The sequence below is a fragment of the Phalacrocorax carbo genome, chromosome 19 (genome assembly GCF_963921805.1).
Source record: "Phalacrocorax carbo chromosome 19, bPhaCar2.1, whole genome shotgun sequence".
In the NCBI taxonomy this organism is placed as follows: domain Eukaryota; kingdom Metazoa; phylum Chordata; class Aves; order Suliformes; family Phalacrocoracidae; genus Phalacrocorax; species Phalacrocorax carbo.
In genome coordinates, this window is record NC_087531.1 from 3437356 (window position 1) to 3452721 (window position 15366).

At 42.1% G+C, this 15366-nt stretch overlaps 1 protein-coding gene across 3 annotated transcripts in view; it reads right to left on the reverse strand.

The window, feature by feature from the left end:
• Positions 1-15366, reverse strand: part of KDM4B (lysine demethylase 4B) — a 109090-nt gene that overhangs the window by 23961 nt on the left and 69763 nt on the right. For 2 of the 3 annotated variants that reach the window (XM_064469607.1, XM_064469609.1), the window contains 4 exons: positions 13320-13516; positions 12791-12823; positions 8523-8695; positions 1500-2002 (listed from right to left, as the gene is read on the reverse strand). In XM_064469607.1, coding sequence (XP_064325677.1) covers positions 1500-2002; positions 8523-8695; positions 12791-12823; positions 13320-13516 — 906 coding nt within the window. The remainder of the gene's footprint in view (positions 1-1499; positions 2003-8522; positions 8696-12790; positions 12824-13319; positions 13517-15366) is intronic. The other variant, XM_064469608.1, reaches the window with a different exon arrangement.

Here is a 15366-nt window from a genome sequence, read left to right on the forward strand (position 1 = left end):
AGCAAACTTTTCACTGCCTTTTGGCTGAGATCGATAAAGCCTCCCGAGGCAATTACTGTAGTAGGTAAAGCCAATGTTCTCTCTTAAGATGTCAGATAAAGGTAAACTACACTTTTTTCTTAAAATCAGAACAGCCTCATAACAGCTTCGAGCTTGCCAATTCCATTAGCTTAAGAAAAGTCTGGTCAATCACAAACAGCTAGGAGATCTAGCACAAAAATGATGTACAGAGCATACAGGACCAGGGACAGATTACTAGAACATTACAAGTGTGTTTTATGACAAGTATATTTATATTGTACTGCACCCACTGCCCTGCGTGCCATCCAACATTGTAAATACTGCGTGCTTCTAATGACAGGGGCTCGCAGTGCTCTCTGGTGACGGGCACCGAAGGCATTACAGGTGAGTTACTCTGCACTAGAAACCGACAGTACCACGTGCTCTGGTTCACAAACATGAGGACAAGCAGCAGTGCTACAGCATTAAGAAGGAAATTCAAGTACATTCCATGTCACACAGGAGTGAGCAGAAATGAAAGCACTTACAGCAGCCTGTCAGAGCACAGCATAGCCGTTTTTTCCTCTCTAGTCTGCAGCCATTATCTTAGAAAAATTTACATGAAAGGCACGCTAATGTGCCACGCCGGTATAGCAATGCACATTTCCCCTACCCCACCGCTTCTAATAGTGCTTTGCCATTCCCTTGGCTCTTTCTGCAGCATCGTGCAGGAAAAAAGAGCTACGTAATATTGCTCTGACTCGCTGCTAATTCTTGAACATTATCCTCCTTCCTCTTTTGGCAGCTGTCCTCAGGAAAGCACTCTCCAAGGGGAAGAGATGCCTGTGACAGATTACGTGCCATGAACTGCATTGTTCGTGAAGAAGTTTTCTGCCAACTTTTCCAATTCTAAATCTCAGGACGGAAAAGATCCCTAGGCAACGCTATACAGCAGGCCAACACCTGGGAGCAAAAAGCACATGGTATCAGCTGGAGAAGTCAGAAACAAGGGGGAAGAATTATCCAAGTGTTGGTGTGATCAACGTTCCCCTTGGGATTGTTTGGCTTTACCACTCTCAGAATAGTTGCTCTGCAGAAGCTGTTTGCTTGTGCTGGGTCTTCCTGCCTAGTGCTTGGGATGATCATTTCAGTGTTAGCTGTACTGTTAGTAGCAGGGAAAGAGATTCTCTGTTTCATCTTTTGAAGGCAATAAACAAGTTTGATTCATCAGCTAGCATCAATGCAATGATGGACTGAACTGTGAGAAGATAATCAATCTCTTCCTGTAGAAGCACTCTATGGCTCTCCAGCATGGCACTGTTCCACTGAAGACTCATGCACAATTCAGGGCTCCTCTTACTCCAAGTTTAGTCCTCAACTTGTTGCTTAAAACTAGCAAATGTCATAGTCACGAGCTATATAGCTCTGACCACATGCCTTGATCATGCATGCTACGCTATGACCACAGCCTTGGTCATGCAAACCTGTAAATCACTGACCTCCGTAGCGACCTCTGTGTTTTCTGCTTCTGCGTTCTCCTCCTCCTTCACAGGGATTTCCATAGGGACCGCCTGCTCCCGCCAACTTGGACTCTTTTGCGTGGCGAACTGCTCAAACGCCTGCTGGCAGGACATGCGCTCCTTGTCAAACACCACCTTTTTGGTCTGTGGAACCACGTAGAGCATGGGAATGATCGGCCGAGGTTTGAAGTCATCTTCCTCGATGGGTGCCTCTGAGGGCTGGATAATGTTCAGGGGAGCTGGAGGCAAGCTCTTTTCTGCTGTGGATGACGTGGGTACTGCTGGGGGTGCCGGTGGCCGTGGGGCTGGCGCCTTGTCCCCTGCCAGCTGCTGCTGTGGTGCAGGCGGTGGTGGCAGCGGCGGTGGCTGCTGCTGCAGCGGAGGCTGAGGTGCTTGCAGATGGTGCTGATGCTGATGGAAAAGGTGCTTCTTCTTCCTCTCACTTTTTACTTTCGGAGGACGGGCCTTTACTTTGCAGTCACCTGTTTCAAAATAATAGGCGACATTGAGCTTCATGTGCCAAGATTTCTGGGCATTTAATATTTTTCTCCTTTCATCAGAAAGCTCCAATGCTGGGCTAACATATTACATTATGGTATTATTCTTTTCAAACAGGCAGACTGAAAGCTGTAGACATATTCAGCTGTACTTCGGCACTGACTTAGAAAAGCCCACTTTAGAAAGAAAAGACTTATGTCATTTCTACGGATTATTTAATTCTTGACTGGAACAAAAAAAATCTGCCAAAATGAATGCTGCCTGCAGGAAAAAATATCTAAACCCCTAAGAAACTGGACAGCGTGTCAAAAAGCATGTAATATATTACAGTAGCCTTGACTCTGTATTTCAAGTTTTTTGCATCAGCAGTCTCCAAAGGGGGGTGCAGGAAGAAAATTTTTTTTACCGTTAACGAAATTTAAAAAGTATATCTTTAAAATAGTATTTTATCTTCATTTAATCCTTTTAAAAAGTCTATTTTTGTGTATGTTTGATAATATACATAACATTTTAGCACAGTAAGACATGTACAGATTTTATAAGTAAATATACATATATCAGAACACGTACTCGCAATTTTTTTGCTGATAAGGGGGCACAATCAAAAAGGTTTGGAGACCGCTGTTCTGTATCACTGGTTTGCCCTAACCTCTGGACCACCCCTGTTTACTGCTCCCTCTATTTGCAAGCATAGCTCTTATCTGAGTATTTCTGTGTGTCAATGCATTCAACAGCCCTAGGGAGTGAAGAATTAAACAAAGATACCTCAATCATTATTACCAGAAGAATTCTACTGTAAGGTCTTTTAAGAAAAGATGCCTTTAAAGCATAAATCAAGTACAGCATTGAACTAAGCCTATTAGAGACACCACGCCAGCACTGGTTACCAAGATATCCTTTCCTAACGCTTGCTCCATCTGCCCTTGTTTCCCCCAGCTTACTGTCACTCATCTTATCTGCATGGTGTTGTAGGTCTCTTACACGGCTGTGACAACAAAAACACTTCTTGAACAGCCAGATGTCTCAGTATTTTTACCATAGGCAGTAATGACCCATAGAAGTCTTCCCCGCCTATCTTCCCAATATAACTCTGCTAAAGGATCCACGCAGTCTGATTTTACAGAGCAATTAGAATTCCTACTGGCCACTAGGCAAGTGTCTCTTGGTTAGGACAGGTGATGCCTTGCCTTATTCCATCTAAAATGATGTATGTTCCCTTTGCCCAACTCTTCCCCCACTTCATGAATGAAGTTATCAGTTCACTCAAAAGAAAGTAAATTGAGCACTGGCATCTCTCTGTAGAGCACCTGCTTATTTCATAAGAGGTTGTTTTTCACCTGCAGATGATGACTGGATGACTCTGCTGCAAAGGTCACCTTCCCACTAACAGGATGGGGAGGAGGGCTGATGATAACGAAAGACAGAGAAAGACTATTCACCCTAATAACGATGCTTCACCAGCCCCAACCTACTCCGACTTCTCCATTAAGGACTAAACCAAAGCTGACTAGCCAAACATCATGAACAGAAAATCAGATAAACCATCACACAACAACGAGGTATCTGCAGGAGGGACAGTCTTGTGGTTTAGCCCCAGCCAGCAGCTAAATACCACCCAGCTGCTCGCTCACTGCCCCCACCCCTGTGGGATGGGGGAGAGAATCAGAAGGGCCAAAGTAAGAAAACTTACGGGTTGAGACAAGAACAGTTTTAATTATTAAGTAAAACAGTAATAATAATAATAATAGTAAAACAATGAAAAATAATGAGCGAGATCTTGGGAAGAGGGGGGAAAAAACCCAAACAACAAGTGCTGCAACTGCTCACCACCTGCCGACCAACGCCGCCGGTCCCCGAGCAGTGATTGCTCCCCCCCCCCGGCCAGCTCCTCCCAGGTAACATACTGGGCATGACATTACATGATATGGAATATCCCTTTGGCCAGTTTGAATCCACTCCTTTAGCTGTGCCCCCTCCCCTCCCGGCTTCTTGTGCACCCGGCAGAGCATGGGAAGCTGGAAAAGTCCTTGACTAGTACAAGCCCTACCCAGCAACAACCAAAACATCTGTGTGTTATCAACATTGTTTTCATACTAAGTCCAAAGCACAGCACTGCACCAGCTGCAGTGAAGAAAATTAACTCTATCCCAGCTAAAACCATGACAGAGGATTTGAAAAAACAGGTGGTGAATAATCCCACAATAAGGTAAAATACTAAAATTCCTGCCAAAATCTTCTAGGGGTACCTCACCCTCGACATTTCCCAGAATCCTGGTCTGATGACTTCATTTACACTAATTTATAAATTCGGGAACAAGTCCAGCTCTGATAGTTATTGTACTTGTGTAGGCAGTCCCTCCGATAAACTGGTTTGTTCTGTCACAGAGAAAGGAATATTGAATTTCCTTAGAGAAAGAAACATATTGAATGAAAGGTAAATTGGATTTTTCCCCAGTTGCACAAAACCAGATCATATTTACTCTCTATACACTCAGAGAATTCTCTACCCAACAACAAAACAAATGCCATTCACCAGCTTTATTGACTTCTAAATGGGTAATTTGACAGCAGCTGGCACGCAGAACTTTGTTTAAAGTTTTTGCATTAAGATGAACAAACTAGTTTGCAAGCAAATCTATGAAATCAGAAGCCAGGAAGAAGTGAGGTAACATTCAAAAGGCCCTATCTGCCTATCACAGGAATATTTCTAGAAAGGAATGGGATGATCTTTATGCACCAATCAGTATGGCAGGTTGACAGAGGGATGCCTATCACAGCTGTCCTTCCGCTGAAGAAAGGCACAAGTAGCAGAGCTAGTACACGTGGAAGACAGGACCATGATGGTGGTTTTTCATGGTGTGAAGACTTGCTTGTCTAGAGATAATTGCAAATACTATACGGAGTTCACTGAAGGTGTACAACACCTTCGAGGGGAAGAGGTGCTGGTGAGGAAGCCAAACCACCTACATAGGACCATACAGCATAGCTTTGGGCAATGAGATCATAAAAAGCAGCTACAAGAATACAGACTTCATCTGCTAGCACAATATCTCCTGGGACTGGGCCAAGACAATTAGAAATGGACTTCAGCAATTTAGCCACAACTTTAGTTAAATAATTTGTAGCATCAACAGCTCGAAAAGCAACTATCAATTAGATTTACCAATCTAGCAGAAGAACACAGAGATAAGATGCAACTAAACTCAGGAGAGAGCAGAAGGATTTTGCCAGTACGTCCCTCTAATATGGCACTGCATCCTTCAAGACATCTGTGTTTGTGTAATAGTTGCACTCAAGGGTTTTTCTTCAATCTATGTGGGAGACTGTGCGGTAAATGAAATAATCACAAAGACCTGTTCCACCATCCTGAAGTTTAGGTGTTTAGGAGGCTAAACAACAAGTTCACGTTTTCACTTAAGCAGCATTACTTACTTCTAGGAAGAGAATATTACCTTAAAGCAACCTCTACATGCTCAGTGTTTATATCCTGTACATCACCTATGCTAACAGAACACGCAAACATGGCTGACAGAGGAGCAGAAAGCAAAAGTGGCAGGAAAACACCTTCTACTTGCTTCTAGGGGCTGTGTCTGCTCAGTTGTTATCAGGACTTCATATGGCACGTACTGCAAATACGTAGATAGCCACAGCGACTGACAGCAGATTTCTGAAATGGCTCTGTTTTCTCTTCTTGATGCTAGAAAGGTCCAGAAAGTCTCCAGGACAAACTCTTGTGCTATGGCATTGTTTCACGATAATCCTTCCATCACCTTAAACAGTCTCATCTCTTAACGACTCAACATTGCCAGCTTAAGCAACACGGGAGACAAATCAGCAAGAGACGAGCCACTTGGCTAATGGCCAGTTCTTGAGATCTTGCCTGAACTAAAATCCTCATGTAGCAAATGGTCACCTAAAAATCAGCTATGCACCAACTTACTATTATATACAGCTAACAGCAGAAAAATTTTCAGTTCTGGTTTACCGGCATCTTGGTCACAGTATTACTTCATGTAATTATGCACTTCGTTTACAATTGCAACACTCAAGAGGATATGTGGGAATGCCTTTTAATGAAACGTGGTAGAAAATAACACACAACTGTTTTGCAGTTAGGCATCTCAGTGCTGCTTACATTATTTAAAAGAAAAAAGAATCCTCCTGTAAGATCCATGGTTTGTAGCCCAAGTCTGCAGGACTCTTAACAGGCACAGCATCGCAGATAACGCCTGCTGACTCACAGGATGTATTTGTGCTGCTTAGCACACCTAGAGAAGAGCAGAGCTTAAAGACATTCCTTTTTCAAGTTCCAAGACAACCTGCTAAGAATTCTAAGTGTATTAATAGTAACATAATAAATTACGAATATAAAGCTGAGTCATAAAAAACAGAAGAAAACACCTTAAAGTATCTGGGTGAGAAATTGTGAAAGTCTCATGTTATTAATACTCAGCTAGTCCGAATAACCAACATGAAGCACAAGACCTACTCAGAAACAACCAATGATTACTTTGAAATCTCATTCTTCCTCCTTCTCAAGGTCATCTTTTCTGGTGTAAGTACAAAAATCAAGCCAAATTAAAACCAGAGGAAAAGAAAAAGTGAAGGTGGAGGGGAAGCTAAATTGCCATTAGCAGGGCCATCCAAACAGATGCTATTTTCTTTTTCAAGATGAAACTGTAAGACACTTGTGAAAGGTAATGCAGACAGTAGGATACAGAAAACTAGAGAATTCAGTGGTATTTGATTGCTGTACCGCATTAAGGAACTTGGATATTTGCCAACAGCCACACTGAGCACTAGACCCCTCAGAAACCACAAAGCAAATAGTCTAGTTCTAGTTCTACAACGGCACTGAAGAGAAGTTTTTCCCTCCTGTGCTAACAGTTAAACAGCTCTTAACATGTAGTCTGAGCATATGATTTGGAACCTGTTTGGCTAGAACAGAGTCTTTATTGTCCCTCTGCCATTCTAAGGATCTCGAATCCCTTCTTGTCACTTATCTCTTGTCTCTGAAGAGGTATCAGCATTTTTGGGCCATTTATTACAAGCATCAACCATTAAACTTGTACAAGAGCTAAGAGCATGCAATTTAACACACTGCTGACACCTTCAAGCTTAGGGCAATTGGAATTAAGTGTCTGCACTGTGCTACCCCTGCTCTGTACAACAACGATTTTCAAACTCCTTATTTCCCATGAAAAGGGAAAATACACTGTCTAGCTAAGAGACTCTGGAACTGAACAAAGACCTCAATTATTTTCCCAGAGCTTCCACAGATTTCCTTTAAAATCATTAAGGTTCTCTAAACAGTTTGCAGCATCAGTTTTCTCCAAATGCTAAACAAATAATGGATATATACAATATATGAAAATTAATTCACTAGTGTTTATGAAATGCTCCAGAGAGCCTCAAAGAGAGAGTGCATAATAAACACATCAACTACTTAACCATGATTATTGCGTCAGGGGAAGCAGCTTACTCCCAGCAAGAATCACAGCCTTTCATACACAGCCAAGAAGACAAAGGTATCACAAGAAAGCTTCCAGCACAATGGCTGAGGTCAGGCCTCTGGACTAACCATATGTTCTAGGAACATGTCACACAAAAACCACAAACCAAAACGTTCTGGTTTTGCAACAGGCCTTCAGTTATATTGTGCCTTAAGTCATGGTGTATTGCAACAAACAGCTTCAAAGAATTTTACAGACACTGTTTCTTGCAGAAGGACCATAGTATTAAAAAATATTGTGCCCGCTGTACAGATGTGTCGATGAGCAGAGAAAGGTTAAGTGGCTTATCAGAGGTCGCACATAAATCTAGCCACAGCTTTGTGGAAAACAGCTCTGTTGTTCTATCAGCTCCTATTCCTCTTTGCCTTCTCCTAAACCGTTTGGAACCTGTGCTTTCGTGCAGAAGTAATCATAAAGGACTGGGAATTGTCATGGACCGGTATTAACTTCAGCCATGCAAAGAAAGCAGAAAAGCCTCCCTCCTACAGCTAGACTTGAAGAAAGCCAAACCTGCAACTTGCGCTCATGCAGCGGCTGTGGATCCCACACAACCTAAGGCTGACTATAGTCACAATCTCTGTAAGAAATGGGGAGGAAGGGAGGGAAAGGGGAAAAGACTAATTGCACAAGGGAGTGCACAAATCATTCCTTTTCAGAGTAGTACACAAAATATATTTGTTTCTCTGTGAAATATTTAAACATATTCCTCCCCTAATATATATTTTTACAAACCTGTAATCTTTTTGGCAGAAATTTCAAGCCCTGCCAAGAAAGCTATTTGGACCGAATCCTTAAAGAGAGAGAAAAATCAATTGCTGCTGTAAATGATGGTGCATTTCAGTGAGCATAGATTTAATATTGGGAAAGACTCCACTGAGATTTCGACAGAAATAAACAACAGCAGACAAGTTATTTACAAATGTGTTTTAGAGAGATCGCTTGCCCCAGTTCTTCACTGAAGTGATCTGCCATCAGTGAGCAGGGCCCTCACCTTCTCCTCCCTCAATCACTTTGCTTCTCTCCTCTTCCTCTAGATCTGTCCCTCTTTTCAGCTCCTCTTTTACTTTCACGTCTTCCAAGGCAGTTTCAATAGCCATGACATCCCCAAGAGACTTCTGATCCTCTGTTTTATGTCTTCTGGGTTGACTTCTTTTTCTGTGAGACCTAGAAGTACAGAAGTGTGATTTGACATAGAAGAACAGCCTTCAATATATAAAACGATCACTGACTTTAAAAACCGAATACAAAACAAAAGGATCTTCTTTGGAGCAAAAACACAAGGTAGCTAACAATAGCTACAGGGCAAAACTGATATCTGAAAGGAAACAGATGAACCTGGCATGACACAACATTTAAGATCCATTCACAGCAGCCATTAATTGTTTGGGTTTCTTGAAGAGCTTTTTCCCACCATTACTAATGTAAGCTCATGAGCCGCAGTTAGAGTTCTTTTCATTGTATTTTAAATCTATTTTGCTTGTATTTCAGAATATAGACCAAAACTTGTGATAAATCTTCCTTTCATCCTCTGCCTCCATTCCATCATTTCTTTTCATTCTGTACATGCTTCCCTTTGGCAAACTGCTGGAAGTCTGCAAAGCATCATCTTCCAGCTCTGAAACATTACCCAGCATTGCCAGTTTCTAAAAACACAGGATAGCGATGCTTATAGCATAATCAATAGGCAGTCTGTGTTTTTTCAGTAGCATAACTCACAGGGTGCAAGGCCTATAAAGAAGTCTAACTGAAAAAAGTGCATATTAATACAGTCAGGCTAATACTAACATGCCAATAGCAATGCTGTTCTTTCTAAAGGGTCAACACCACTAAAACAAAGAGATTACAGCAGCCACAATGCAAAGACGAATGCAAATTCTTAAGTCAGGATAATGTATTTTGGTTAGGAACCGTATTAGGAGCCGAGCACCTACACAGCCACTCGCTCACTCCCCACTTCCCCAGTGGGACAAGAAGGGAAAAGAGGAAGAACAAGAGCCAGAAAACTTGTAGGTCAAGACAAAGACCATTTAATAGATGAAGGAAAGAGGGAAGAATAAAAATAGAAAGAAATAAGCAAAAGAAATCCACTCACCATCTCCCACAGGCAGACCAATGCCCAGCCAGTCTCCAAACAACTTGGAAGCCAACCCTTCCCCGTCCCGTCTTCTTTCTCTACCCCGGTTTTTATTGCTGAGGGTGATGTTACAGGATACGGAGTATCCCTTTGGGTCAGCTGTCCCAGCTGCGTCCCCTCCCAATCTCTCACCCACCCCTAGCCGAGTCACTGGGCAGGGAGCGGAGAGGGAAGAAGATAAAAGCCTTGACACCGTGCAAGAGCCCTTCAGCAACAGCCACAACATCAGTGCCTTATCAGCACTGGCGTGGCCACAACTCCCAAACACAGCCCTGTGGGCTGTGGTGAAGAAGTTAACTCCATCCCAGCCAGACCTGGCACGATTTTTTTTACAGGATCTAGTGAATAGCTGCTTGAAGGTTGGGTTTAAGTCTAACAAGTGCTCTTTTTCTGAAGAGACTGATTCAGAGACCTGCAATTTTTACACCATTTTTAGCATGTAAAGATATTTTTTGAAAGCAGCATCTTCCATATGGCCTCCCTGTTCCAGGCCCCTGCATCTACCGCGGTATAACAAACTGTAAAATGCAATCACACTGCATTCATTGGCCCCAGACTCTAGAAAAGCTGAAATTCAGCTTCCCGCCCTCAGAGCCCAGAAACTCAGCTGCTAATTAGATTTGGAGTACAATGAAGTTACGAGCCCTTAATCGGGTAACCAACAAAGGAGGAAGACAAAAATTCAACCTGAGATTAATGATTAATAGAAAAGAAACTTGGTCTACATGCACGGTAATTTATAATTGCTAGACTCTAACCATATGGTAGCCCTCCAAGTATAGATGTTAACTTCGCACCTGCAAGACATTCATTAGCAGGAACACAGAGCTGAACCCAAAAGGGTCTCTCTTTACCCATACTGTAAGTACACACCACTTCTCTGTGAGGGAAAAGCAAGGTGGGAGGAGGAGATAAACCTGTAAGACTTTTCCATTGCAGCTGGAACTTTCCATAGTTGGTGAAGAAATCATAGAAGTAGAATCAAGAGTTACACGCTATTTTTAGTGAAGTGTTTTATTCCCGTGGTGTAGAAATGCCAGGCAAAAATAAAATCACAAAGCTTTATACTCACAGCGGATTAAAAAATATCTTTTTGCAGTGCTCTTCTCACTCTAAAGTTGTGGAAAAATGAAGAGAGGCAGAAAGCACTTCATTTAAAGAAACTGTGCCTCCAGAACTACAAGCTGAAGCCTGTACATTTCCAGAAGTGAAGATGTTCTGTATCTGACATAATTCACATACCAGAAATGGGCTTTTTGCAGACTGAAACAGTCTCTCGCTGAAGCCATAAAGTAAACAAAGTTGAGTTTTTCAAGGTAACTAAGTACAAATGACCTTAGAAAAGAAATAACATATCTCTCTGCAGATTTTAAAAGCTACATTTTCTAAGAGAGTTGGCAAAAAATCAGCGTTTTTACTCTTTGAGGAACAGACCACAAAGTGACTTAAATTAAGTAGATACAACTGTGAAGAGGTTTGGGCAGAGGTGAATCCCATTCTTCCAGCAAAGTCCATCCTGCTGAGAAAAGTCAGTCTTCAAGCAAAATTACATCTTTCCAAGACATAAGCATAGGAGTGAGGCTACTGCTAAGCAGCAGTTGACAGCTTCAACACTGCTCCAGGAAAAGAGTGAAATAACCTAGGAAACAATTAATAGATATGGGGGAAAAAAACTGGATCTTTTGCAATAGCTGAGGTTGAGAGAGAGGCTTCTCCTCTAAGCAATAGGCTCGAAGAGAGAGAATAATCCTTGGTGTTCATATAGTACCTTACAGTACGCAAACATTACAAACAGCGAAGTAACCCTTGATAGCCATAGGCAGTAAAGAGATTCCCAGTTTCCAGATGTGGAAGAAAAAGATCCAGGGGCTCACTGGAGTTCAGTCATTGCCCACAGAGCATAAATCGCAACTTCTGACTCTCAGACTACACTGCTTTTCCTGAAGCTCACTCTAGAAGGAATAGCTGTAAACATGTTAGGAATATAACCTCTGGAGCGGAGCAACGTTGCAGAGGTCAGTTATCTGCCAAAATACCCTGTTTATTATGTCTTTTGGAGCATGGATTTAATGGGGAACACACTATCCCATTTCAGCATTTGTTATATCATGGACACATCATTTCACATAGAAAAGGCAAGAGACAGGACCACTGGTCCAAAGCAGCACCAGGTGACTGAAAAGTCCTGGAAGACAGTAAAGATCATTGCTAGAGAGAGACAGACACACTCTTAGTAGAATGTTATCCTTTTCTGTGCTACAGTACCTAAATAAATCAACAAATTATTAGGTCAATAGTTTTTAAACTGTTACTCAAAGGCAAATCAAAGAGCATCAAAGATGGCCCCAGAAACCTAAAGCCTATTTAAAGCTTTTTTCCTGGATTTCAAAGAAGTGATATTGGAACTGAAATTACAAGCAGAATATTACGTCTGGTTGGAGCGGTACAATTTCCAGAAACTGCCAACACTCGCACCAGAAATTCAACAAATACTCGATGAGAGCAGAAAGAAGTAAGCCTTGTGTGCTACATTGCAAGCACTTCGGGAAACAGGCAAGGCAGGAATCAGAATGATGTAAAAAAAAGGAATGGTAAGGGAGCATATGGAAGGGCACACGCTTTACATCCGAGTACATTAAAGCCCTGGGATAATTCCATTTCCTATATTATGGAGTTTAATTCTTCAAGCAAGCTTGATGAGGGAGGAAAGTTGTCACATCAGCAGCCCGTATCTAAAATGCTCTAGTTCAAGTCCACTTTCTGGGACAGCAGCAGCTTTTTATTAACTGTCTGCTTCGGTGACCAGTTAGCTTTATCCACAACCAGTTAATCATTGCACATCACTGCTAATTCAGTAGATTAACTGCACATGCAAGAATGGAAAACCAGAACAGGCATGAGATAGCTGAGCTTCTCTAACAACGCCAGAGGCGATCTGAGAAAACTACACAAAACCAAAATGAAGCCTGGGAAACCTCAGTGCCCAAGGATTTTCTGTGCCCTTTCAAGGAAGCGGACAAGAAAAAACTAACTGGAAAAGGAAAACACTTTCAGAGTTATTATTTTAAGAAACTTGACAGGGAAAAAGAATGAAGTCATTTAAGTGGATGAGGGAAGTCACATACCGGTGTTTGTTGTCCTCTTCCTCATCTCCTATCCTATAAAGCAAGATTCCAACAGTAAAAGGTTAGCATGCCAAATTTTCAATTCAAGCATGCTTGTAACACACAAAAACCATAAATTTGTAGAAAATTAATACAGAGATCAAAGGAAGCACAAAAAGGCATGCATAAAATCCCTTTTGCAATTGATGGGGGTTTTTTTCCCTCCTGCTTTCTGATAAGTGAAGCTATAAATGTTTCCTATAGATTTTTTGTCTTCCAGGATAAGAGATGAGATGTGAGGGGGCACACAGCATCCTACTTTCAGAAAACATGTGCTTCTATAACATTTAAAGGAAACAGAACAACGAGGGAGCAACAACGGGGCATATCACCCAAGAAAAATGACAAGACAAAGCGTTTTAAAAAAAAAAAAAAAAAAGAGTTCAAACTATCCCAAAATAAGAATGATATTGTTAAAATCTTAGCAATTAAAATCAAACACAGCTCAGACACAACTTTTTTCTTTTTTTTTTTTCCCTCCCCTCTTTACCTGCGAAGCAATTTAGCCTTCAACTCTGCCTTTGTCTCATTCCAGGCATCTAGTTCTGGGCTAGTCAGAGCCGTGGGTTTCATATGGTCCAGGACAGCAATGTCTTTTCCTTGTTTCCATAAATCGTAACGTTCTGGTTGCAGAACCCTCACAAAGACATCCATGGAAATCTTCACCATGTCTTTGCGGCAAGTACACTGCAAGAGATATCCAGACACCAACACCACGTCAGATCAGAGGAACGTTTGCTTTTCTCACCAGCTGAGTTTGCCCTTCTCCAGAGCGGTAACTCTGCCCGTTTCGTCTGTAAGGCCTATGGTGGGCTACACGAGCGGTCAGTGCCTGGAATGACATCAATGTATACCCGGGCATTTCATCTTCATGGAATGCATTGATTCTACCTGCCCGTGGCAAGGTAGCCACACCCTGAGGGTAGTTGAAGACTCTGTTCAAGAATTTTCTTCTCCCTCTCAGCCCACCAACCAAGCTAAAATCTTCTGGTGACGACACCCAGCATGCTGCTCATCTACTGCCTTACAGTCATTAGACAGTAATAACTTTGGTCGATGTAGACCAGGTCTGTGTCTGATCTCAAGCCTGATTCCCTGCATTAGCTAGTCTCTTGTGGAGTTTCTCAGGCTGAAAAGAGATTATTAGTATCACTTAATAACTGGAAAAAGCCTTAAAGGAACAAAAGACTAGTGAACAAGGCAGTTAAATTTAATATAATTATGACATTGCACATAAATCCTTCACAAGACTGTAGAGAAATAAAAAGGCTACAACAATAACTATGTTCTGCATCTAAACCACATATGCCTAAGCCAAATAAAACGTGTATTATTCATTTCACCTAGCTCATTAAAATGAACCTCTGGAATTACACCCTTGCCACTGTGCATGCCTACACGAAGACTACTTACAGGCGGTTTTACTTGGATATCCACTTGCTCTGATGAAGCACAGAATTAGTTGAGTCTAGCAAGGGGATTCTCACCCAGGACCACAGACACCAGACTGAACGAGCATGTAGTCTCTATCAACTTAACTCAAAAGAAGGTACCAGATTGAAAAGGACCCAGCAATACCCGCTTGCCTCACGGAGGCTGCAACAACAGCTTTGCTGCTGTATGTGAAAAGTTGACCCCCTTTTAGTTCTGCTCTAAGGTGCAAAGCTCTGCTTGGTATGAACTTGCACTAAATTGCTTTTCAACTTCAAGTTGAGGATGAGGTCATTATAGCCACTTTGCAGGACTTTTTTGTTTTTTTTAAAGCTGTTTCACCCTCACTCCACACCTTTTCAAAACTATTCTATCCTTTCACAGCTGAAACGCATGAAACTAAACTCAGTTCTCCCCTTCCTTTTTCACTACTATTATGAAAAGATTTATGGCTGCCATTAAGCCACTGAGAGAGAATGTCTTTCTGTACAGTTCTCAGCTATCCCACTTCCCTCCCAACTCCTGTTTTTTATTTTGCAAAGACTGCTGGCTACCTTCTGCTCTGCTCTGACTGGGAGAGCAGTAATAACCCGAGTGTGCCGAGTGGGAAGGAGTATTTATGGACAGGCACTTTCAGGAAAACTCAATTCATTTAATGAAAAATAGTGTGGGACAGAAAGGCTGGAAATGCAATTTGGCCCAAGAATGGCAGGAACACAGATGGCATCCATGCTTCAAATTCCTGGCCAGGCAGAAGCTTCTCAACCAGCACCTCCATCAATACTGGCTTAAGGGATTTGTATTGAGCAGATTTTCAATAACTTTTCCTAAAGAAATTTTAAAAGCACCTGTGCACTGCTACAAAGAGGAATACAGAAGAGCACCCCACAGCACACATCATCAATAAGCTATGGAGATTGACCTCCTCTGCCTTTACAAAGTACGAAAAATGGCTTAAAAGGGGAATAGTCCACTTTCCGATCCTAACCTGGAACCAACATGCTGCCGCACACAGATGTCAATTCCTTCAAATCGAGTGGAGTAAATCCCAAGTCAGACAGGTCTAAAGGTCTCCAGCAGAGTCTCCAACCAGCATCAGCTTAAGC